Source organism: Pezoporus wallicus, unplaced genomic scaffold (genome assembly GCF_028554395.1).
Source record: "Pezoporus wallicus isolate ANWC-B61680 ecotype Strahan unplaced genomic scaffold, APGP_CSIRO_Pwel_v1 contig_15, whole genome shotgun sequence".
NCBI classification, from domain to species: domain Eukaryota; kingdom Metazoa; phylum Chordata; class Aves; order Psittaciformes; family Psittacidae; genus Pezoporus; species Pezoporus wallicus.
Window position 1 is genome coordinate 234,501 of NW_026642870.1, and position 25,632 is coordinate 260,132.

At 42.4% G+C, this 25,632-nt stretch overlaps 1 protein-coding gene across 1 annotated transcript in view; it reads left to right on the forward strand.

Moving 5' to 3' along the window:
- The first annotated feature begins 531 nt into the window (after nt 1-531).
- Nucleotides 532-25,632, forward strand: part of LOC130611805 (uncharacterized) — a 95,797-nt gene continuing 70,696 nt past the window's right edge. Inside the window, exons 1-2 of the mRNA XM_057432956.1 lie at nt 532-1,160; nt 12,608-12,643. Of these exons, the coding sequence (XP_057288939.1) occupies nt 948-1,160; nt 12,608-12,643 (249 nt within the window). The 5' untranslated portion in view covers nt 532-947. The remainder of the gene's footprint in view (nt 1,161-12,607; nt 12,644-25,632) is intronic.

Genomic DNA, 25,632 nt, shown 5'->3' on the forward strand with positions numbered 1-25,632 from the left:
AATATCCATCCCCTCTGCGGTGGGTGAAATAGTTTGCAGAAATCATAACTTTCTGAATGAAGTTACCGGTAAAGTTAATCCTGTTGATCAAAATGATGTATTTCAGTTCTTGATGCTGTTGACTTCTCATAATTTGTAGAAATAAACCTAAACCTTTAGGTTTTTTTCTACCTGTTACTAAGAGTAGGCTAAAGGTCTTTAAAATTGTTCTTAACATACAGACTTCAGCGGTCATGAGGCAGAGATGAGCTGCTTAAGGTTTAGCTAAAAAATGACTTAGTTAATCCCTTGCATATTTTCTTCATATTTTGGCCTGTGGAAGGGCTGTGCATTGTTTCAGAATGTCTTGGCTGTAGTCCATCTGCAAGACCTCATTTATTCTTTTGAAATTTGTAGCCTTCACAAGCTTGGCATCTCTGATATCACAGACAATGAATTACTGTGGCTAGAAGCCTCTGGAATTAAATAACCCTCCTCCATAAGAACATAATTTTTTTGTACAGAATTGGGACTTGTTCTGAGGAAGCACAGTTGGCAAAAAAGTTTTCAAAGATAACAGATTTTTCATCTTTTTCCCTCCTCCAAATGAACAAGGGAGTACTGATGCCGAGGACTTGTTCTTTAAATAAATGGAATCTTTCTCTTCTCTCTTGGCAACGGCAGGAGTATTCTTGTGCTGTATGACAAAGCTAGCTGGGGCTATATTTATCTTGTAGCTGTACGCACATTTGCAAGAGGTTGTTCAATCAGAGAAAGGCAAAGAGCCAATGCAGTTTAAAGAAAGTTTGTTCTACTATAGTCTTAACTTTTTGGGTTGTCTTAAAGACAAGGCTACATACTTCTGGAGAATTGGGGGATATCATTACTGATATGAAATAAAAACTTCCCATAGATGTCTCTGGACAGATCAGGGCTTTGTGGAGAAGTAGGGGGGAACAGTTTTTAAAATGGAGTTCAATAGATGTTTGGGTGCTTCAGCAGAAGAGGAAAAAGGAAGACAAGAGGGTGGGGAAGATGATAATAATGCTGGCAGTAGTGTTGTCCACGAAGAGCTGGATTTGGTACAAATGTACCTTACTTCTTTGCCTGAAAGATACATGAAAGCAAAACTCACTGTGACAGCATACCTGACATGCTGGCTGTTGCTGAAACTCTGCAAGGTAAGAAATTGTAGCACAACTATTTTTAGTTAACTTCGTATGTGCTTAAAAGAGAAATTGATCAAAGTCTCTGCTGAAGCATTTGATGATTCATTGATATTTACCATATGGTAAATATCATCGCTTATTAGAAAAAGGAACGTTGTAAATATTGACAGTGTACCCAGAAACAGGTGATCCAACAAGGGAAAACTTGTATGGGCTACTAATGGAGTACTATACAAAGCAAGACACTAATAATTGCTAGCCAGGTTATTTCTGTATGCTGTTACACAGTTGCAAGGGATTTCAGATTATATTACATTAATTTCTAGGTGAAATTTCTTGTTGTGCTCCTAATTCGTTTACATTCATCTCTCATGTTGGATGAGCAACAGAAGTTTTTAGTCCTGAAAATGCGATCATTACAAAAGTGAAGAATGGGGGGGTTAGAACATTTTTGCCAAACATAATGGGGAATCAGTTTTGAGGCTGCAGCAGGTCTTACTTTTAATGTGATTTGAGCACATCTAAGTAAAATCATTTTGCCTAGTGTGTTACTGGAGAGGGAAAAAACAAGGCATTGGACCAGGTATAAACTCCATAGTTCATTCCATTCTACCTTGCAGAAAGCTGCTTTAGTATTCTGATCCAAGTAAGGAAACATTCAGCCCTGCAAAAGTGCATCATAGAATCATAGAATAGTTTAGGTTTAAGGTTTTAGATTAAGCAGAGAAGCACTGAGACATTTGAGCTTAAAATGCTGGTGGATTTTATGCATAACAATGCTATATTAGTAAGTGTAGGATGTGTAACGTGTCTTCCTTTGTCTCTATTATTGCATTCAAGTCTTAGTTTTGTAGGCATTTAGTTGATGGGCAGATCACCAGATAGATTAAAAACAAATGTCAAAGCAACATTTGCTGTCTGTTTTCTCTTCTGAAGTACGTGACAGATAAGAAATATGTTATGATGATGATGATGATGATGTGGTGGAAACCCCAGGTGTTGGGCCAGGTAGTACTTCAGCCCTCTCCTACAGGCACCTCTGCATGTGTGTCAGTTTGGTGGCAATGCCTACACAGGTTTTTTTTCCAGCACAACTATGCAAAACTGTGACATAAAAATGAAACCTGAACAGTACTAACAGTTTTATCTGTTAGACTGCTAGAGAGCTTTGTTTCCATATATATTCCATATTTGTAATGCCTTTCCTTTTCACTATGGTAGAGTTTATTATGTGATGCCAGTTCCTTGCATTAGGGGGCAGATACAGGCACTTCATCCGACTTCTCATTTTTCTGCTTGCTTACTGCAGGGATCTTTTGTGAGGTTGACTAAAAGGGGTAAGAATCCATACAGTTATGTGGCAGGAGTAGATAGCCGTAGGGCAGATGTCAGCAACAGGTCAAAGCCACCACGTGAGGCAGAGTGCTGAGGCAGCACACACTTGGTGGTTTTGCAGTGCTGTTCCAGGGTGGGGAAGGTAGCACCTTGTCTGTTTTCTGATTGGTTTGATTGGTTTTATTGTGGTTTTACCTGTTTGCAACTACTGAATGTGTAGGCTTTAAGCCATACTTGTGCTACAGAATGAGTTAGAGCTAGTGAGTGTACACTTGTGTCTGGGTGTGTGCAGCACTTAAATACCTTGGACTCGCTGCTGATACATAGGGAGGTTTGTGCATTAATCGAGATGTGTGCTGGAAGCATCTAGTGGCATGCACACAGTTGTCTTGTGCACATCTTATCCTTTCAGATAAATGGTTGTTTTTCAACTTGACAAGTGGCAGACAAAATGTTTGGGGTTGGTCTGTTGCAAAGAAGCTACAGCTTCATGCAAGGAAAAACATGAAATGTCACTAACATAAAGGGAAGCAGAAACTGACACTGTGTAACAGAGACCTAATGCTCACCCCACTTCTTCTCCAAGTAAACCCAGAGCTATGTGGGCTCCACGTGGGCTAAACTGTAAATTGCACAGTATCATTCAGTACTTAGTTTACGTGCTTATATCTGGAGTATGCTATAGTTGCCCCATTTTTGCATGGATATTATTTCTTAAATGACAGGAAGAGTTATTAAAATACATCAGCTACAAGAGGTGATTTTGTCTGTGATTTTACCTGTTTGCATATAGAATTGTATTTGTGAAGTGCATACAAGTCCTTTGAATTGGGAAGGAACACCTCGTACAGCGCAAAAGTAGACTGAAGAGAGATAATGTTGCTTCTGTTAAAATCACAAATTTCTTCAGAAAGCTTTCTGAGACCCTTAAAATGCCCTGGTGAAGCTGGCGCATTTATTTATTAATGCTTCTGATTTATTAATGCTTCTTTCTCACTGTGCTTTCTTAAAGTCTGTTCAGATATGAGACCCCATTTTTTTTTTATTTCCTGACACTCTTCCAGTGCCTAATCCATTCAAAAAGTGCTAATTTCCCTCCCTCCTTTTCCTTCACAAGAACAAAAGCAGCACAGTGTTGCTTTTTCTCAGGTTCTGCAGCTTGGCAGAACCTAGCAAGCCTGCCCTAGTGGGAGGGGAGGGAAGGCCAGCAGCATTGAAATGGTGCTGCTGTGATACAGAGGCACCCTTTGTAACAGCCTATGTACATCCCCTATGCATCAAAATTACTCCAGTTCTTGGCTACAGATAGAGCTACAGGTGCTTATGAGTTGGAAAATACCAGCAGTTCCCTAAAACTCTTCATCAACGCTTTCCCAAAAGGGAAAATACTGTCTTTTCTGTAAGTGGTGTGGAGAGAGCCATCTAGCCCACCCAGTCTTCTGGAAACTATCATCTGGGAAGCTTCTCTCTCATGTCCCAAGGTAGCCTTCAGTTTTTAGGGGTCACCACAACAACTTGTGGGGATGTGAGAAAAGAATCTTTCTGAAAGTCCCACATGCCACAAAGGTTATTCTTTCAGCCAGTTCTCCTTTTTAAGCCCTATTTATGAACATGAGGCAGTTGCAAAGAAAGGAAGGTTAGGCACTCATTTATAGATAGATGCCTGTGAACAAGTTAGCCATTTTGCTATTGTACAAAGATGCATTTGGCTGACCATTATGGCTTGTCTTGACCATTTCTATGGCTTGACCATTTCTAATCTCCCATATATTATCAAAGTTGGTTTTCTCAAGCTGTTTTATGAAACGGTACATTTCTCCTCTTGGGCTAATACATTTTGCATCTAGGAGCCCTAATTCATAATGAAACCATGCGGATCTGTAAGGTTGATTTATAAACCTTGTGTGAGCACATCTGCTGCCAGACTTCAGATGTGGGCAGTGCTTCCTTGACATTTTTATTACTTGTGTTGCTATTGAACACAGGTGGACTTGGATTATTTTGTAACTACATGTCAAACTGCACAAGAGTGCACACTGACTGGTGTCTGGTTTCTCACCTGCTAAACACAGTCTCTTCTCGTTCTGTTAGTGTTAGTCCTTTCCATCATAAGTCACCTCTCCATTTTACAGTTTGTGGCTGCTTACCTGTATTATGTCCAAATATATTCTCTCACCAACAAACAAACAGCTTTATAAACTTTAGAAAAGTTTTAGAAACAAATGGTTAAGTTAGTGCAGTCTCCTGTGGGTAATCCCTTTTTATGTATAAGAATTATTTATATTGAATTAAATAAGCTGATTCCTTTTTTAGCTTAAATAAAATAGTAAAATCATTTAAAAGCAGCCTTGAGGAGAAGGACTTAGGGATGTTGGTTGATAAGAAGTTCACTATGACCTGGCTTCAGTGTGTGTGCTTGGAGCCCAGAGACCATCCATGTTGTGGGCTGCATCCCCAGCAGTGTGAGCAGCAGGTCAAGAGAGGGGATTCTCCCCCTCTGCTGTGCTCTGGTGAGACCCCCTTGCAGTCCTGTGTCCAGGTCTGGGGACAGCAACACCAGAGGGATGTGGAGCTGCTGGAGTGTGTACAGAGGAGGTTGGATTCCAAATGACAACCCCTAGCAAAGCTATCTAGTGAAGGGAGAAGGGAATTTCAGATACATCTTGTCATCGGTATTTTATCGTGGCTAGATGCAATTGTTGCCTGCCAAACATGCTGTTACTCTTGCTTTTTAACTCTCTCCATGTACTCACATATTATGAGTTTTAAGCACCAGAACGCTGGGTCTGGAAAATTCAGTTTGAGGTTCCTAGCTGTATTTTTTTTCAGTTTGTTCCCACTACAGTCACAGATAAATTCTGGCAGAGGAGGGAGCTGAACCAGGATACGCAGGGTGTGAGACAGGGGCTTAACCACTGGTCTGTCCTTCCTGTCTTGTCCTGGTAGGTGGCAGTTTGATCAAAACATGAAAATACTGCAGTGGGAACTGTGGCTGGCTCCACAGTTATTTTCCAGCTACCTTCACGTAAGTGTTTGTTAGAAATGACAAGAGTTTGATTTTGGGGTTTGTTTAGTTGTTGATACTCTTACATGATCTTGCTGTGTCTGTAATTTCTCCCTAGTAACTTTTGAACGCTCTGGCCACTCAGCATAATTTGAGTGAGGTACAAGTTACAGAGTTCACATCAGGGAGACGGAAGTAGGTAGTCAGGGAGTGGAAACAGAGATTTAGCCAATGCCCTTCCTGAGGGCAAAGCTCCTGCATAAACTTATCCCTTATTAAACATGAGAAATGTGTTTTGATAAAGAAAATATTATTAAATAATATTACACTGTTATTAAAATATTTCAGTTTTCACACTGGAGAACTGCATATCTATAGGAAGCAGGACTACATTGGTTCAGCTGCTTGGAGAAATACATGTTTTCTGAGTGCTTTTGATTTGGCTGTTAATGTAACTCCCCTGAAGCTTACTGTTAGCCTTCAGTCTCAGAGTAAAAGCCAAGATTTTTAAGAAGTGCAGCTTGAGGCAGCTAAAGAGCAATGTTTTTCAGGAAGCCCTAACCATTTCCTCTCCCCTCCCCTTGGAACACTGACTTTTTAAGCCTTCTCAGATGTATCAGCCAGAATACTCAATCTCCATTCACTTATTTGGTCAAAACGGCCAATATTTAGTTTAGGGTCAAGCTGCTAGGGTGAACAGTCTGATTAGATGATACACTCTTAACTCCTAAAACATCAGAAGCTGTTCTATGGACTTGTTTTGTTCAGGAGAAGTATTTCTAATTCAGTTTTCCTTTAATGTATGCCCAAATTTTCTGGATTCATTTGTGTCAAAAATGTTAAAGCAGCCTGTTTTATGTTGGAATAATAGTTACAGTGCTGGGTAGAACCAAGTGTGGAAAGAAAAAGCAGTAGAAATGGAAAGCAGTGGAGAGAAAAACTGGAATGTATTGAATCTGACAGCAAGCTTGTTTCAGATTGGTTCTGCATTCTGGGCAGAGATTCAGAACTCCAGGTAATAGAGGAATCAAGACAGAATGAAGATAGGACAAAGGGGAATGGCTTTAACCTGACAGAGGGGAGATTGAGATTAGATGTTAGGAAGAAATTCTTCCCTGTGGGGGTGCTGAGGCGCTGGCACAGGGTGCCCAGAGAAGCTGTGGCTGCCCCATCCCTGGCAGCGTTCAAGGACAGCTTTGGTGGTGCTTGGAGTAACTTGCTCTAGTGGAAGGTGTCCCTGCCTGTGGCAGGAGGGTGGAACCAGGTGAGCTTTATGTTCCTTTCCAGTCCAACCCATTCTGTCATCCTGTTTACAATAGTTCAGGTACAAGCTCTGAACACAGACACAAATTCACAGGCAGATTTTCAAGAAATGTCCTTGCAAGTTCACTGCTCCAAATTCTTCTGTCCACACTGCCAGCAGATACTTCTGCCACAGGGACAATACAATAGGATGGGAATCTGCCACTGTAAACATTGTTTTTAATGTCCGGGTGTGTTAACACCAAGTGAGGTTGTTGTTGCCATTTTCTTCAGCTATTTCAGCTGAGTCTCTATGTTAATACAAGCAAGTCCCACTAAGTCAGACAAGGTCAGTGTTACATTCACTTATATTGTACAGGTGATAGGAATCTATCCCTTGGACACCATCAGAAAGCTGGGTTAGTAAGTTGTATTGCCAAGTAACTTACTAAAATCAGTAACAAACTGTGGTGGCATTGTGTAAGACAAGAAATTAACAACAAAAAAAGTATAGCTTTATTTATGTAGCTCCTTTGTATTTTCTTCATATCTTCCTAGTCATTATATTTGATGTTGTTCCCCAGAAAGTGATATAAATGTTCTGTAATAATTCATTAGACTTTTTGTCTGTGTGTTCCTGCAGAGCTAAACTGAAAAGAACGGGGTGGGGGGAACCTCCTGGTATTTGCAAACATTTTTTAAATGCTTCTGTGCTGCCAAAGCAGACACATAGCTTTTGTGCTCAGACAGAAAGTTATGGGGTGGGGCAGGCAGAAAGGATTAATGCTGTTTCCATATGAATAAGTGTGTGGTTGGTATTATTTGCTATAATCCTGTTACTGAACTGGACAACCCAAGTACAGTTTGGTAGCCAGTCTCTTCCTGATGAAAAAGAGACTGGGCCTTAAGGTGTGGTGAGAAGCGCGTGGGTGATAAACTAGAATGTGGAAGATATATTAATGTCAATGCTCAGGAGAAAACAGCTTTCCTAATGCTTGCAGTTAACGTTTTGAAATTGGAAATTTTTTCCCTCGAAGTCGCAGCTCCTGGAGGCCAGTGACTGGATGAGGGTCTGATTTAGAACAGAAAAAAGCTTTCAGGTGCTGTAATTGCAGAGGAAAACTAATATACCAGTTTGCAATGGAAAATTCTTAAACAATGAGTCTTTCATCCTTGGAATGGTCAATCATCTTGCAAGTGTTTTAGAGCTGGGATCCTCCCGTACAAAGACAGGCTGAGAAAACTGGGTCTGCTCAGCCTGGAGAAGAGAAGCAGTGTGAAGACCTCATAGCAGCCTTCCAGTATCAGAAGGGGGCCTACATGGATGCCAGACAGCAAAACACAGTGGAAGAGGGGAAAAGCTAACTAATCTCTTTCCCACTTGCCCCAGTTAATTTTTACTTCCACAGAAGTGCCATGTTTCAGAGCACACCCCCACAGCAGTGTAGGAACAGGCATAGGTGTTCGTAGCTGGTATTCCCTTAAACTGTACTTGCCACAATGACAATGTACTTTAGCACATTCTCATGAGTTGTCAGAAAGTCTTCCTGAGAAAACTAGATCTACCTAGACAAGGTCAGGACCTGCATTGTAAGATGTACACCAAATATGAAAGGATTCAGGGAAGATGCTGTTAAATGATCAGAGACAAATCATTGTTTCAGTAGATCAAAGGAGAAACCTCCGTGACTCCTCAGTGGCTCATGCTTATTTACATGTTGTGTTTGATCCTGCTATCACTGCATTTCCCTTGAGCAACAGCGGGGTTGAAAAGAAAAGGTTCAGATGAAAATATTAGAGACAGGAACTATTTTTACTTCCCTGTTCTTTAGGATAGGTGCAAACCTCAAGGAGTTACTATGCAGTGGCTTGTAGAAATAGAGCTGTGCAAAATCAAAAATGTATTTTTCAAGAATCTGATAATTTCGTTTGATTATAAATGCACAATCCTTGAGGATATGAAATGCTTTAGAAGTTAGTAGTGGGGTTTTGCTTGTTTGTTTGACTTTTTTACTTTCAGAATATCAGAGTGAGGTTAGTGTAAGCTCATTTTTTAAATGGTTTGATACTGTCACTACAAAACTAGTAATGCTTTGTAAAAAGAAGGGATTACATAAAAAAATGAGCTGGCAATTAGAACGGGTTAAAAATAAACATAGATAAAAGTTCAAGAGTTGCATATAGTAGCAGATGGTTCATTTTCCCTTCTTCTCATCTTCCTGAACTGCTTTGGGGTTTGTCTTAAAGCTCCCCAGGCCTGCAGTGCTTGTTCTAAGATAGAGGTTTTAAGTGAGTGTGTTAAAACGGGATGCTAAAACTGAGGGGAGGTACCTCATTGAGAAGAATATACACTCAGTCAGAGGAGCAGTAGGGTGCTTGTTGCTGGGAAGATTCAAAGCTGTTATAACTGATGGTGAATAGCAAAAGGCTCTATATATAGCAGACTAATAAATAAATAAACATAGTGGAATCTGTGGGTCTAAGCTCGGAATTACTACCACTCACAGGACCATGATCAATTTTCAAAGTTCTTCTATATTGTTTTATGACTTTCCTTAAAAATAGAAAGCAGCTTTTCATTTGGCCTGCAAAAATCTTTAAGAATGCATTGCTATCATTGACTACATAAGCTTTTTGAGATGGAGGGATTTTACTTCTCTGAGTGAAAGAATTATGCATAGCCTACAGTGTTTCTGTAGCTGGGGATCTTCACGTGAAAGATCATAGTTTCTGCTAAGCTGATGAGATGGGAGAAGTCCTTAGACATATAGAAATTTGGGAACATGTGTATGAGGAATGGGGTTTGGAATCACTGTATAGGATAGAATAGAATACTAATTATTATTTTTATAAGGCATCAGTATCAGAGTTGGGCAAAATGTCTGAAGGTAGAACCTTCAGCTTGACTGTTTTATTTTACTTGTTCATTTCCAATGCAAAGTTCAGGACAAGTTCAGTAAAGTTTGTGAACCCTTCAGCAACAGTTGGCTAAGTTTGAAGGGAGCCTGAAATGGTATATGGTTTGGGTGCGAATCAGGATGGGTTTGATCCCAAGCCACTTGAAACAGCACTTTTGGCTGTGGGCAACTTTGTATTTCAGCCTTCCTTGCAGCCTAGACCTAGACTTCCCCAAAGTGAAGTTTTGCTTAAAATCCTGTGAATGGAGCCTGCTGTACTTTTCACTTATTTATTACTTGTATAGTACATCTAACCATGGCATCCTGGTAGTACACAGAAATAGTGAGCGTTGTGTACTTGTCTTGGATGGATGACTTACATTCCAGTTCACTTGTTAAAGACCCATCCATATTTCTAAACTTCAGAGTTGATGAGGCAACATGTGGGTCTCATCCAGTTTTCCACAGGTAGTTTTGTTCAGAACTCACTCACTCCTGGGGCTACACTAAGGCTCTGCATAAAGCTGAAATAATTCCAAAGGGTGTACATTGGCACTCTTCCTAAACTTCACTTCTGGTTTAATTAGCCCAAAGGAATGTGAAAGAAAATAATAATCCTTAAAGACTTTTTGACCTGTAGAAGTAGATTCCTTCACATAAGTCTAAGAGGTTTTTCAGTTCTGTTCTGCATAGTGGAAGGTCTGGGGAAAATTTCTTGCAGAAGCCACATGTTGGTTCCTGCATCTCTCATGGATTTCTTGGTGCCAGTAGTCACAATATGGCTACCTGCCATGATGGTCAAACCTTGACCGTTATCTATGGTCCAGCTTTAGATAATGCAACATGAGCAAATGATGGTCTTTTCTGTGTTAGATTTTGACATCTGTGTAGTTGAATAGCTATGTAAGATGTTACTAATATCTATAAATATAATTTATTGTTATGAATGCTGGGAGGACTTTTACAAAAGCTGTTATGGAGTGACTATACTTTTGTGCAGATAGTAGTATATTATTATTTTACTACACTGGGTACCCTTTCCTCTTTGTTACTGAATTGCACAGCTCTGAAACTCAGGCTAGCAAGTCTCCAACCTTTCTGAATTTGAATGGAATGACTATGTCTTGGCTGGCGGTATTCTGCCATGGTAATAATATCTGTTCATCTCCTTTGCTGGCTTTCTTTCATCATGTGAAAGGCAAGCTCATGAATAATATTATGGTGAAATAAGTGCAGGCACTTTTTAAATGCTAACATTAAAACTAAGTAGACAGCTCTTATGGCAAGGTTTTAAAGGGTTGCTATGTAACAATTTCCTTCAGAGCCAGCTCCTGTTAGAGAATTCCTCGGATATATTCTTTATGTAAGATGCTAAACCCTGGAACTCAGCTGGGGCAGAGATTTTGGCTCTTGTTTTCTAGTGAGAAATAGGTAGGTTACTTTCCCGGTCACTTTGACACAGTCATCACTGGCTGCTCCCCATGGTGTGATCATTGTCACCTGTGCAGTGACTCAGGCAACATGTGGACGTCTGGTTCATTCTAGAGGAAGGAACTACTGTTAAACTGTAATTACCTGTTACTTTTCAAGTGACGTAAGTCTGACAGTTTTTACCTTCATCTAACAGTATTCAGAAAAGAACTATCTGAACTTTTCATTCTAAATCTCCTGTCAGTTTAAAGCCATTCCCCCTTGTCATGTCACTTTTATTAAAAACCAAACAAACCTGTGATTTTGCAGTAGAGTGCATTATAAGTGCATACAGGTAATACAAAGTAGAATTTGCCGCAGAACTCTGTCCACCAACCCCTGTGTTCACCTTTGCTTGCTGCCTTTGCCTGTGCTTCTCTTTCAAGACGCGTCTCAGCTTCCAGCCCTTCCATGCCTGCCTTCCCAGCCCATCTGAGTGTTGGTTACCTTAAGGATTTTTTTTTTTCTGGTTCTTTTCAAACACAAAGACTTCTAAACAGAGTGTGGATTGTGCGCGTTCTGGTGGCAGAATCTGGATCTCTGAAAGCAAAGCTCTCACTGAGGTGTTAATATTCCTGCTGGACTTTATTCCTCCCAAGACAGTGTTAGTGGGAGCAGTAGATGGCTTGCAAGATAAACAGAATTTCTTCTCAGAGGCTAAATGACTTGCATCATATTCTGCCACTCACTTTAAGCTAATGTGATAGGCAATAAACAGTTCAGTACTCTCATGATCTGACATTAGAATTTTCTAATGCTCGCAAGTAGGGGAATTAAATCTGGCTCGCATTGCTCTAAAGGCAGACCACAGTTGCAAGATTTGTATAAGTCTCAGGGAGTTTCCAAATGGAACCTTTTGCTTTACAAAAATTCTTCTGAGTCCCTATCTGAGAGCTTGTAATCTTAAAGAGAAAGGGTGAGTGAAAGTATTAAAGCACACAGACTAACAGGATACTGCTAGCCAGGAATTTTACTAGCATCTTTTTTTTTCAGTGTGTGTATGTAAAGCCTCCTTCCTCTTACGCTGAACTCCTCTCTAAGTAACTGTTATATTTTCCTTTTCTATTTTAACTGTTAGCTTTTCCCTCTCTTCATTTAACCCACCCTCTCAGAAAGAGTTCTGAATACATAAAACTCTTTTGCAGTGTGCCCTGAGGCATGTGTACTGATGAAGCACATACAGTGTAATTATGGATAGCACAATGCAACATCCCGAAGTGCCTTTGTTTACAGCTTCTCTATCATGAGAGTATAATGAACGGATTCACTAGGGAAATGCAAAAGCAGATGCCTTTGGCTGGCTCCTGTTGTTCTCTTTTTGGCAAAGACAGAGGGACGAATCTACCCTGGGACAGCCCCACTGAAGTCAGATGAGTTACACCAGGCAGGAACTGCAACTTTTTTCTTCTGATTCTTTTTTTTTTTTCCTTTTCCTTCTTCCCTCTTTTTTTTTTTTTAAGAGCAGTGTCCAGATCTCTTTTCCTTGACTGTTACAATTCCTCTTTCCACAGAAAGCTTATGAGAAAAGACTCTCTGCTTCTACAAAGGTAGGATGACCTTTTAGCCATTAATAGCAGATTTGCTCAGCAATGTAAGTTCTGTGTGTTATCTACCAGTGCCTGTAATCATAAAATTAATATCTAACTATTTATAGAAAAAATAAATGTACTAAACCCCTAAAATTATATTTATTGAATGGGACAGTAAGAACAAAGAGTTCTGTGGAAGGGATGGAGTACTAACTCACAGCTGTGCTGCTTCAAGTGCATGATGTATGCTTAGAGCTGGCCTAGGTGACAGCATACCTTGCTGTTTGACCTTGAAAGGTATACACATCCCCTGCATGTACTGAGGTTCAATGTTGGACAAAGATTTTGAGGGCAGGTGTGTGTGAAAGCACCCCATTTCACGTCTGTGAAATCTATAGGGAAGAGGAATCAGTGGAAACTTATGCATATTTGCAAGTGAGAAGCTTTAAAACAAGTTTTTTAGGGTGAATTTAGGATTGCACTTCATAGCACAGTATAGTAAAGTTAGCAAGACTGCTGATGCTTTGTGCTTGCTAGTGCTGCAGCCATATACTTCTTGGTTTTGGGTTTAGTTTGTTGTTTTTTTTTTCCTCTACTGAGGGCCTGAATGGTGCCTCTCATATAAAACCTGCCATTTACAATTTGCCTTTTGCTGAGGCTTCCTTTGTGTTCACACAAGGCAGCTGGCAGGAGACCTGACCTCCCTGGAGCAGAGCCTTGCCAACACTACCTAATCAATATTCAGTAGAGTTGGGTGCTCATTACGAAGCCATTGATTATCTCTGGAAGGTTACGCCCCCCCCTCCCCCCCCCCCCCCCCCCCCCGTGTGTGTGTCAGTTTTCAGTCTCTTCCCTTTACCATCCCCTACCCCCCCCATCCCACGCTCTCAAGAGGATAGACTACTGGGATGGAAATGAGGTTCCCTTTCAAGATCTGAATAGTTTGTCCTCAGATGTCAAAACAGGCTTTGGAAAGAAGGCAATTTCTCCACTGCCAGATTTTTGTTTATACCAGGTTTGTACTTCTAATTTCTAGGATATTTTTAATGATTGCAAGCTGTGGCATTTGGAGGATTTGTTGTGTTTGTCTTAAGCAGGTTGCATTAGTTACACTGAGCCTTGGTCTCCTGTGACAGAAGGAAAAAACCTGCATCTTTTACACAGCTGTAGCAGACCTGCTTGACCTCATGCACAGAAGGGGAGAGCCATAGTTTCATATTCCATGCTATTCACAAGCAAATTAACTGGGAAGCTCATGGATAAGTAAAAACATGGTGCAAGCTCTTTTCTGTTGGTGTACTCTGCTTAGAGGATATCCACATACAATACACAGTCAGTTCCCCTTCTCTAACACAAGATGGGAGGCCACTGAGGTTTGTGTGGGACAATACCTGCCCAGTACCCTGAAGTCAGTTTGGCAAAAATCTTAACATAGTCTCTCCTTTTAAATGTGAATTGTCTGCTTAAGGGTGTATTCAGTCATCAACACAACAGTAGAGAACTGTGAGATAAATACAAATTTATTAGGAGTTATAGATTAGATGCCAGGTACATAGACTGATACCAGAGACTTACTAACGCAATTGTTTTGGTTAGTTAGATTTGGCTACTTTGATTGTAAATATAGTGTTAACAATCAGCAGAAATTACAGGTCAGAAAGGCAAGGTCTGGGATCTCAAAGGAGGGGAGCAGGCGGCTGGAGCTAAGAGTCAGATGGGTGAAAGAAAGAAAGTTTGAAGAGTATACAGTACTTACTGCCATCACACTACTCCGTTCAAGTTAATGCTCTCTACAAAGAGCTGAAACTGCACTGTGCTGTGACCATCTATCTGACAGGGTGACTCTATTTAGCAGAAGAATTGAACTTTTAGATGATCGGAAGTAATTCAGTGTCCAGCTTTGTGTTTGTAATAAGGGGGTTGAAAGTCACTAGCTCTGAAGCTTTCTCCGGCTTGTGTCTTGACTTGGATTTAGGGCATCACTAAATTCAAGCTAGATGCTTCTTTCTAAGTGGGAGTAGGGTAAACAATGCAAGTCAGAGCACAGCAGAAGTTATTCACACAGTGAAGGTGAGCATCTTTTCTTCTGCTTATAACTCTGAAGGAGGAGCTGTTGCTGCATGGAGAGCAGACCTGCTGTCTGCTTCTGATTTTATACATAGTGCTATATTACTAGGGAATGGAAAGCCAGAGAATGCATTAATGCTGTGGGATTCCTGTAGTGGATGACAGTATTTACCACTGATGGACCAAAACATAGACCATACCTGGTTAGCACTTTGCACTGATGCATCTCGGTTCATCTCACAGAGTGCTCCTTGGTTTGTCAGGTGTGATGGCTTAGCCCATGTCTCCAAGGGCCAGTTCAGAAGCTAGCTCTGTGACCATTGCCAGCAATTTGATCTTGTCCCATCATTAGTACATACCAGAGAGATGATGACAGGGATGTGAAAAATGGCAAGCTGGCATTAACTGGGGTTTGTTTAGCTAAGGGGGTTTCCTGTCAGCTTGCTGTCTTCCTGATGGAGGCAAGTGACACAATGGATCTGTCTGACTGCCAGAGAAAGTTTGGTGAAGCGTGAATCAAGAGTTAAAGGTAAAAGTGGACAGTGGAGAGACAGTGATAGAGAGTGAGCTGTCCCTCACACGAGAGAAGAGTGACTCCACATGCCGTCCTGTTTGTCGGGAAGTACTTCGTTCTGGTGTCACTTGTCAGCATGCTGACATTAATTAGTGCTTTGGCTGTTTTCTGCAGAGAAGCTGTCTTGCTTCTTAAGGGAGAGAGGATCCCTGAGACACAGTTTGCAACAAGCTCAGAAAATATGTCATATCCAGTTTTGCTTTCAGCTGTCTTTAACACATCTGAGATGTATTTAAAGGATGAGGTGAAGGATTAGTATTATAGTATTATACCTTGGTCAGATAATATTATTGGTGTATTACAAAGGAAAACTTAATAGAGAGCATACTGATCCCATTCCTCTTATTAGGCAGAACTCTTCCTGTTCCAGTTATGTTGTCATTACCCTGTAGTAATCATTGCAGTCCTCAAGGGAAATACTAAGCTGAATGTATTTCTAGCTATTGCAGCAGATGGAGTAAAGTAAGTTAGCATGTTGGGTCTAAACAGCTCAAACCAGTCACTAGCAAATCTATCTCATGCAGCCCAGACATCTATCCTCTGTATCTCCTTATTGTTTGTACCACTTGTGCTTTGGGATGTGGTAAGTTACTGGGTCAATTGCTGAGGTGAGTAGCTCGAGAGAGGACGCCTTCAACACTGGAGCTGGGGGGGCGGGGGAGGAGATCAGCGTCCAGGAGCCTCAACTCAAAGCGACAAGAGCTACCGAGGGAGCCTCAAGTCCTCGACAGGACTTGCCCAGGAGCCGGCAGCTCAGGTGAGGCGAGCAGCTGACTCACAGGGGGCGGAGCCAGGAGGAACGGCGGCGAGCGACCAGGAGCGCGGCGAGCAGAGCGGGTCGAGGCAGTTTGCGCGGCCGTTTGCGCGGGCAGGCGAGCGGGACGGTGAGCACTCTCCGTATGATCAGGGCCCGGTCCGGGAGCTCTGCTCTGGCTGCCCCGGCGGTGGCCAGCGTAGGCACCCAGACAGAGCCGATGAGAGGGGAGGCTGCAGTGCAGAGCTCGGGGTGTAGAGACTGCCTGCGCTGGTCTTGTGAGGGAATGGTGCACAATGGGCAAGGCTGCACTCGGTGCTCCCTGGCGGAGGTCCTCCTGCAGCAGGGGCTGAGCTGCGGGATGCTGTTGATAGACTGCGAGATGTCAGGGAAGCTGAGAGTAAGCAGGAATGCTTGCTCCCGGCCCAAACTGTGCAGGGGCCTCGAGCTTCACCTCTACCTCATGAAAGAAAGAAGGAGGCTGTTAACCTGGGAAACTGGGAATTAGTGACAAAAAAAGGCCAACAAAAAAAAAAGGAAGGAAAAGGACAACCAAAAGCAAGGGGCTTCCCTTTAAATCCCCTGTCCCCACGCAGAACCGCTTTGCTGTCCTGCAGGGGGCTAATGAGGAAACGCACTTGAGCCAGAAACAGCCGGCTGATGCCTTGGTAAAGAACATCTCTACTGGTGCCGCAGGTCGTAGTAGTAGGGGACTCTACACTGAAAGGGACAGAAGCACTTGTCTGCCGTCCAGACCCCGTCTCAAGGGAGGTGTGTTGCCTACCGGGGGCACGGATCAGGGATGTGGCAGAGAGGCTGCCTGCTCTAGTAAATCCCACGGATTATTACCCACTCCTGGTGATACATGTGGGTGCCAGGGATATAGATAGTAGTAGCCTGGGGAACATAAAGAAGGACTACAGAGCCCTGGGGGCGGTGGTTAGGGGCTCTGGAGCTCAGGTGGTCTTTTCATCAATTCTCCAGGATACAGGGGAGGACCCAAAAAAAGCTAGGAGGATTAGCCAGGTTAATAACTGGTTAAAAGGGTGGTGTCATAGTCAGGGGTTTGAGTGTCTTGAACACGGGACCCAAGCCTGTAGGCCAGGTCTAGTGGGGGCTGTTGGAGCTGGTCTGATGATAAAGAAGGGAAAGAGCAGTTTTGGTAGGAGGCTTGCCAGACTGGTCAAGGAGGCTTTAAACTAGATGTGCTGGGGGAGGGGGGCATCATTCCATCCCAACACATCCAGTCAGTTGCCAGAACCTATAATAAATGCTTGGAGCAATGTAGAGATATCCCGGCCGCTCCAGCCAATGAGCCGGCTTCAGTTGGAGCTCGGCTCAGATGCTTCTATACAAATGTCTGTAGCATGGAAAACAAACAAGAGGAATTAGAGATGTGTGCACGTCTACGGGGGTATGATATAATAGGCATCACAGAAACATGGTGGGATGGCTCCTATGACTGGAGTGCTGGAATGGAAGGTTACAGGCTCTTTAGAAAAGACAGGCCCGGCAGGCGGGAAGGGGGAGTTGCCCTTTATGTTAGGGATAGGCTGGAGAGTATGGAACTCTGTCTGGGAACAGGTGAGCAGTCCACAGAGAGTTTGTGGGTCAGGGTTAAAGGGAATGTAGCTATGGGAGACATTACTGTGGGGATCTGTTACAGACCGCCTGACCAAGGAGAACCTGCAGATGAAGCACTCCATAGACAGATAGGAAAAGCCTCACGCTCACAGGCCCTTGTTCTCATGGGTGACTTCAACCACCCTGACATCTGTTGGAAGGACGGTATGGCTCGGCACAAGCAATCCAGGAGGTTCCTCGATTGTGTAGAAGACAACTTCCTTCTGCAAGTAATAGAGGAGCCGACAAGGAGAGGTGCCATGCTTGACCTCGTGCTCACCAACAGGGAAGGGCTGATTGGAAATGTGACTCTCCAGGGCAGCCTTGTATGCAGTGATCATGAGATGCTCGAATTTGAGATCCTCAGGACAGTGAGAAGAGCGTGCAGCAAGCTCACTGCCCTGGACTTCAAAAGAGCAGACTTTGGCCTCTTCAGGAACCTGCTTTGGAAGGTTCCATGGGATACAGCCCTAGAGGGCAGAGGGGCCCAAGAGTGTTGGTTGATATTCAAGGATCACCTGCTGCTAGCTCAGGAGTGTTGCATCCCAACCAGAAGGAAGTGCAGCAGGAGGGCCAGGAGACGTCCTTGGATGGATAAGGAGCTGCGGAGGAAAATTCAATTGAAAAAAGAGGCTTATAATAAGTGGAAGCAAGGACAGGTGGCCTGGGAAGAGTACAGGGATGTTGTCTGAGAAGCTAGGGACCAGGTCAGGAAAGCTAAGGCCCAGTTAGAATTAAACTTAGCTAGCGGTATTAAAGATAACAGGAAGGGATTCTACAGGTACATAGCAAATAAAAAACAGACTAGGGAGAACGTAGGCCCCCTCAGGAAACTCTCGGGAGAACTGGCTACACAGGATTTGGAGAAGGCTGAGGTTCTGAATGACTTCTTTGCCTCCGTCTTCACTGGCAAAGGCTCTGACCAAACCACCCAAGTCTTGGACGGCAGATGCAGAGACTGTGAGAATGAAGACCCTGGGCCCACTGTAGGAGAGGATCTGGTTTGAGACCATCTTAAAAATCTGAACGTGCACAAGTCCATGGGTCCTGATGAGATCCATCTGCGGGTCCTGAAGGAGCTGGGAAATGAAGTTGTGAAGCCGCTGGCCATCATATTTGAGAAATCATGGCAGTCAGGTGAAGTTCCTGATGACTGGAAAAAGGGAAATGTAACCCCCATTTTCAAGAAGGGAAAATGGATGACCCGGGGAATTACAGAGCAGTCAGTCTCACCTCTGTGCCTGGCAAAACCTTGGAGCAGATTCTCCTGGAAGGCATGCTAAGGCACATGAAAATCAACAAGGTGCTTGGTGACAGCCAGCATGGCTTCACTAAGGGGAAATCCTGCCTGACCAATTTGGTGGCCTTCTTTGATGGGGCTACAGAACTGATGGACAGGGGTAGAGCAGTTGATGTCATCTAACTGGACTTGTGTAAAGCGTTCGGCACTGTCCCGCATGACATCCTTGTCTCTAAATTGGAGAGACATCAATTTGATGGATGGACCACTCGGTGGATAAAGAACTGGCTGGATGGCTGCACACAAAGAGTTGTGGTCAATGGCTCAATGTCCGGCTGGAGACCAGTAACAAGTGGCGTCCCTCAGGGATCGGTTTTGGGACTGATCTTGTTTAACATCTTTGTTGCTGACATGGACAGTGGGATTGAGTGCGCCCTCAGCAAGTTTGCCGATGACACCAAGCTGTGTGGTTCGGTTGATACCCTGGAGGGAAGGAATGCCATCCAGAGGGACCTCGACACGCTTGTGAGGTGGGCTGATGCCAACCTCATGAAGTTTAACCATGACAAGTGCAAGGTCCTACACCTGGGTCGGAGCAATCCCAGGCACAGCTACAGGTTGGGCAGAGAAGAGATTCAGAGGAGCCCTGCGGAGAAGGACTTGGGGGTGTTGGTTGATGAGAAAATGAACATGGGCTGGCTGCAGTGTGCGCTTGCAGCCCAGAAAGCCAACCATATCCTGGGCCGCATCAAAAGGAGCGTGACCAGCAGGTCAAAGGAGGTGATCCTGCCCCTCTACTCTGCTCTTGTGAGACCTCACCTGGAGTATTGTGTGCAGTTCTGGTGTCCTCAACATAAAGAGGACATGGAACTGTTGGAACAAGTCCAGAGAAGGGCCATGAGGATGATCAGGGGACTGGAGCACCTCCTGTATGAAGACAGGCTGAGGAAGTTGGGGCTGTTCAGCCTGGAGAAGATGGAGCGTGGAGACCTCATAGCAACCTTCCAGTATCTGAAGGGGGCCTATAAGAATGCTGGAGAGGGACTCTTCATTAGGGACTGTAGTGACAGGACAAGGGATAAGAGGGTTAAAAGTTAAACAGGGGAAGTTTAGGTTGGATATAAGAAGGAAATTCTTTCCTGTCAGGGTGGTGAGGCACTGGAATAGGTTGCCCAGGGAGGTTCTGAATGCTCCATCCCTGGCAGTCTTCAAGACCAGGTTGGATGAAGCCTTGGGTGATATGATTTAGCGTAAGGTGTCCCTGCCCACTGCAGGGGGGTTGGAACTAGATGATCTTAAGTTCCTTTCCAACCCTAATGATTCTATGATTCAGGAAGGAAGTCCTCCCAAAGGTGCAGTGACAGCCAAAGGGTTAAAGAGCAGTGAAACAGTGTGCTTGTACAGTGTGAAACACTGTATGAAAAGCCTCCAAGGAAATGTGAAATGCCTCTGAAGCCATCATATGTTTGGCAAGTGAAATTTAACCACGGAATATGTTCACATTTTTTCTTCTGGATTTTTCATTATGCAGATTATGACTTCTAGCTGCACAATGGCTTTTGAAGTAACAGAAAAGAAAGATCTCATATAAATAATGATGGCCCGAGTATGTATTATGTTGAATATGAGAAGCCTGCATTTGTTTCAAGCATGTTCTTTAGTGAAGGAGCATGTGTTTCTGTCTTGGCAGCAAACATGGAAGGAGGTACGCAGAAATTAACTCTGTAAAGACTGTTGATAACATCTCGTGTTCGGTGTGTTCATACAGTCAAAATAACTGTAGCACTGTCCTCTGTGAAGTAGTAGGTGCAGAGCTTGAGTTCTCCTATTTGCAGTGTAGCAACTGAAATATCTATTGGAAGTGAGGAGTGTAGATTAAATTTTTTGAAGATCAAGAAGACATTTGGTGATGATGTTATTCTTGCATTTTTTTAAATTCCTCCCTTAAGGAATAGAGATGTGAAATAATGGCTGATATTTTGTGTTATGCATATTCTCAGAGCAACTGTGTGTCATGTGGCTAGCAGTCAACAGACTTTTCAGACTGCTTTGGTGTGGGTCTGAACCAGGGAGTCTGTTCATATTTGAGATACCTATGGTTACTGAACCCATATGGACCTCATTTTCCTGGAGGGCTTAATAAAGAAAACTTAATATTCTACCTTCCGGAAGTAATAAAACTCCAACATCCAGAATTGTATGGGAGACTTTGGTAACAGGGCTGCCAGTTCAGACACTGCTGTGGACTTACCTTTAAAATGACTGGCCAGAAACTGTTTTCAGTAATCCTTGCCCTCAGACAGCTATGTGAACCCTTTGTGCAAAAGTCAGCATTTCACATCACAAATTAAATACATTTCTATTAGATAGAAATAAGCTCTTACCCTTCATCATCAAATACTGTCTTCTGGGTGTTGTTTGTTTTGTTTTTTTTTTTTTTTGTCTATGATCAAATACCAGTAAAAAGGCCCACTAAGTGTGTTTGATATCTGAATTTGTTGCCTTTCATGTTGGGAGTTGTGTCAAGTATTTTCTCCTGAATTGATGAATACTGTTGGTTATTCTCTGTTAGCTGTCAGTGCTAGCTCCAAAAGCAAATATAGAATCTGGATTCGTCTGCAGTTAGAACTTGCTTTCATTCTGGTACTTCAAAGGCTATTGAAGAAAGAGCACACTGGTGATGTGTGTTTGTAAGTGCATGACAGGTGAAATTGCTGAGGCAGCAATTACACTTCTCAGATACTTGCTCTGCAGTCAAGAGAATGAGTTTGTGTTATTGGCCAAACTTAAACATGGCATTGTTATGTAAGAAATTCACTATTAGCTTTCTGATAAATTATGTTAACTTTTAATGTAAAGAAGCACTTATAAGACTATATTCTTTGAAAAACATTGAAAGAGAATGATAAAAATAGCATTTACTTTGCAAATGCTAAAGGTTTTTTTTTACAGTAAAAAACAAAACCTAAAAGAGCTCAGAAGAGGAAAACTTTCAGGAGGGCACAGAGTTTATAGAGAGTCAGGCCAGCATTATCTTTTCTTTTAAATATGCCTGTACTTTTTTTTTTTTTTTACAGAACTCATCACCATGGTGTTTGAGTGCCTTCTCCATGAATTCAGTCTTCCAGTTCCTTTTGTGATGTAGTAAAAGGAGACTGAGTGGTGAATACAGTGAATTATTTGCTTAAGGTCATTCAGAAAGTCTGAGAGCAAGGGACTGAATGCAGATAGCCTAACACTCATGTAATGTCTGTCCTTCTTTATTTTAGGAATGAATGAATGAATCCCAAAGATTGAAAGCAACCCATAATATTATTTCTTATAACTATTTTCAGTTCAGACTTGAACACAGAATTTTCCTTGGCATCCATTCGAAGTAGTATATAAAGGCAGATGTATTGAACAGTAAGCCTGTGTTTACACCATGACATTTGAGCTTGCATCACTGTAGCATCATTTTTGATACAACTGTTTCTGTGTAATGTCGCATTTGCCTGCCTGGTGTAGAACACCGCTTCCTGTAGGAACTAGCTTGTAAACACCTGGGCTCAGGGTCAGTGAGAACAAGGCGACAGCCTGAGGGGAATAAAAGGCTATTTCCTTTATATATTGCTGCTCTGGCATTCTTCAGTCATTTGCCCCCTTGTTGCAGGTTATGCAAACAGTAACTCCTGTTCATGATAAACCTGGCTTATCTCCTCATAGTTCAGCACTGCGGTAAAGTGCATTTCAGTATCTCCATTTTAGGTTAGCGTTGACATCTCTGTGGCTCTGCTCAGCACTAGGTAAAAGAGCACTGGGATGCTTGTAAAGATACTTCCTTCATAGTAGATGCCTGTTTCTGGTGGGCTTTCTCACTCTCCGGAGTTTGTAGCAAGACTCAGTTGTTCAACAGTATGGAGTCCCAGCTTTTTTGTCTTTCCATCCTAGTGTCCCTCAGTGAGGGCAAAGTGCATGGCTTATAGACATCCCTCATCCTCTCAATGCTGTGCTAACTTGGGAGTCCAAAGTCTTTTATTTTTGTTGCCTGAACTCAGTTCCTGTCTTATTTCAGGTGACAAAGTGAACAGGTCCCTGGGGAAGTTGTTCTCCCATCAGGTGCTTTACCCGATCCATTATGATTTCAAATCGGAACATGTCCACTAGCTTTGGATTTAGGTGGCAGAGTCCATTGCAGGTCAGGCTGATGAGGACTGTGACTGCACGGTACATGCTCCTACAATTTCTGCCTGTTGCTCCAGGGACTTATGATTTCAGCCTCAGACTCCCTTTAAAATAAAACTAAAATTCATCTGTTGTTTGCATTCAGGGAGGTAGAAAGAATGAGAAATGGAAGATGGGAAATTTCTTGCTTTAGTGAAATTGATGAATAATTTCATATCTACTTAGTTCCTTCTGGGGATTCTTAGTGTGGATTCAGAATGCATATTCTGCAGAATGTATTGGGTTTTAGGTCAAATATATGGAGCTGTTCAACTGTTACTTTCACCAGGGTTTCTAGGAGAAACATTCCATGAGATTTTTGGACTGCACACAGCACATCTGTGAGGTACTTCAGATTATAATAAGAAAAAACTAAGCTCAGACCTCAGAAGCTGAAGTGCTAAAGCATATAGTTTGTATGATATTTACCTATTTATAGGAAGCATGCTGCAGCTACTATCTATGTAATTATTCACACTATGTTGTAAAGAGAATAGGGAATTGGCTTTCCAAACACAGATTTACAGTACAGTAAACAGTTCTGGTGTAGCGTATAGCATGAGATATGTCAGGAAACAAGAATTAATCATCATCATCCAGATGAAGACATCTTGAAGGAGAGAAAATAATTCAGAAGTCATAGATCTGTTTCATTGCAGAGACATTTAATTTGGAGAATTGATGTCCCCACTTTACAGCACTGACTTGTAAGGTTCTGCTGCAGTAAGGCTGTATCTGGTGAGCATACTTATGCTTTTTATACCTTGTTTACATTCCCTCATTATATGCTGATGTCTGCAGTATATCTGTGTAACAGAAATTCAGACTGCAGAAAATAGATGACCAGGTAATTAACTCCCTCAATCATTTGACAAGGAGAATCCCTGAGGATCTAGTGCTCTCTTCTTCCAACACATAGTTTAAGGTGTTAGGTACTTGAAATGGCCACTGTCCAGCCTTTCTAACTCATATACTAAGCACAGTACACACTTTACACATTGGTGTACACCACTTTCTGTTGTTTCAAACTTCCTCATCTCTTGACACTCATTTTAAGTGTATGAGTGCTCAGAGTTCAGTAGGATGATTTTCCCTTGTGGGATTGGAATACTTATTGTCGAAATCTGCATCCGTGGCAGATATGGATGTGTTTCTGTCCTTACACGTATACCAGTCCATGGAAACTTAACCTCTGCTGCCATCAATCTGTGAAAGGAGTGGGCAACTGGAAGTCCTAACTACCCCAAAACAGGCAATGAGGGAATGAGATCATACCCAGTATCACAGCGAACTCTAACTTCTGAAATGGCAAATGACCCTCTTTTTTTTACAGTCTGAAGAGCTTGAAGAATCACTTTTTAGTAGGTTTTTAGTTTAATTCCTAGGGGAATGAGACAACTGAGAGATCTATGTCAGTGTGTCTCCCTGAATTTACCTTTTTAAACTACTGACATTTTTTAACCAAGTTTAAAAGAAAGGCAGAAGTATCAAGGCTTTCTGCAAGTTTTACAAGCACTACCAGTTGAGTAATTGAGGAACATCCGAATTAGTGCTCTTACTGAGGGTACTCTTCTAATGTGGGTTTTTATTGACAAGCCCCATATGGCTAGTCAACATTTATGTGTTGACAGGGCAGTGTGTGAGGAGTATGGGTGGGAACAGAGCTAATGTGGGGAGTGGAGGGTATATTAGGGGACAAAAATCTGTAAGAAACCAGTCTTTATCAGTTCTACCTCTTTGGGGAGCAAGCTGATTTTAGCAGAGATGCCGCAAAGATGCAAAAACCACAGTTACAGTTTAGCTTTTGCCTTTTAGTAACATAGTATAATATGTAAAGACTCTTTCAACATTTGGACAGTGGCGCTGAACAAAAAAGAGACCATTATATGCAATATCTGTTAAGACTAGGGAATGGTCTGTGCTAGCCTGCCAAATGCAAATGAGGATTGTCCATTCATTTAGTCCAAAAGAGAAAATGATATAATTTATTTGGTCCAATTAGTTTACTGTGACAAATAAGAAGGAGAGGACTCCAATATAGCAAGTGTTCAACTTTACATAGCTTTAAAGGTTGTAGAAATCATAGTGCTCTGATGGTAAGTTTTATTTTACATTCTTTGCCCAGACATAGTCTATAGATCTTCAGTGATTTATATAATTCCCCCCCTGCCCCCCCTCCCCCCAGTAGAGAATCTTGTAGAAGAATTGAGACCCAAGTCTCACTTACTTGCCTTGGACTTTTAAGGCAAGGATATACTCATCTTGGTTGGACTCTGAGTTGTTCTCAACCTGTCTGAGCTACATGATTTATTTTCTGTTGTATTAAGTTTAGTCAAAGCACTGATGCGATTTTGTGCATCATTGTCATGAAGTAGAGACATTCTAGATATTTTTTTTGCAAATATCTGGAATTTGTTTGCTGGCCTGCATCCCTGGATGGGAGTGAAGGGACATGGGAGATGTGGAACTGAAAAGTGCTGGCTGTTTTCCAGCACGTGACTCTAAGCATCTAGCAGAAAGATGCCACAAGGAAAGGGTCAGCTGCT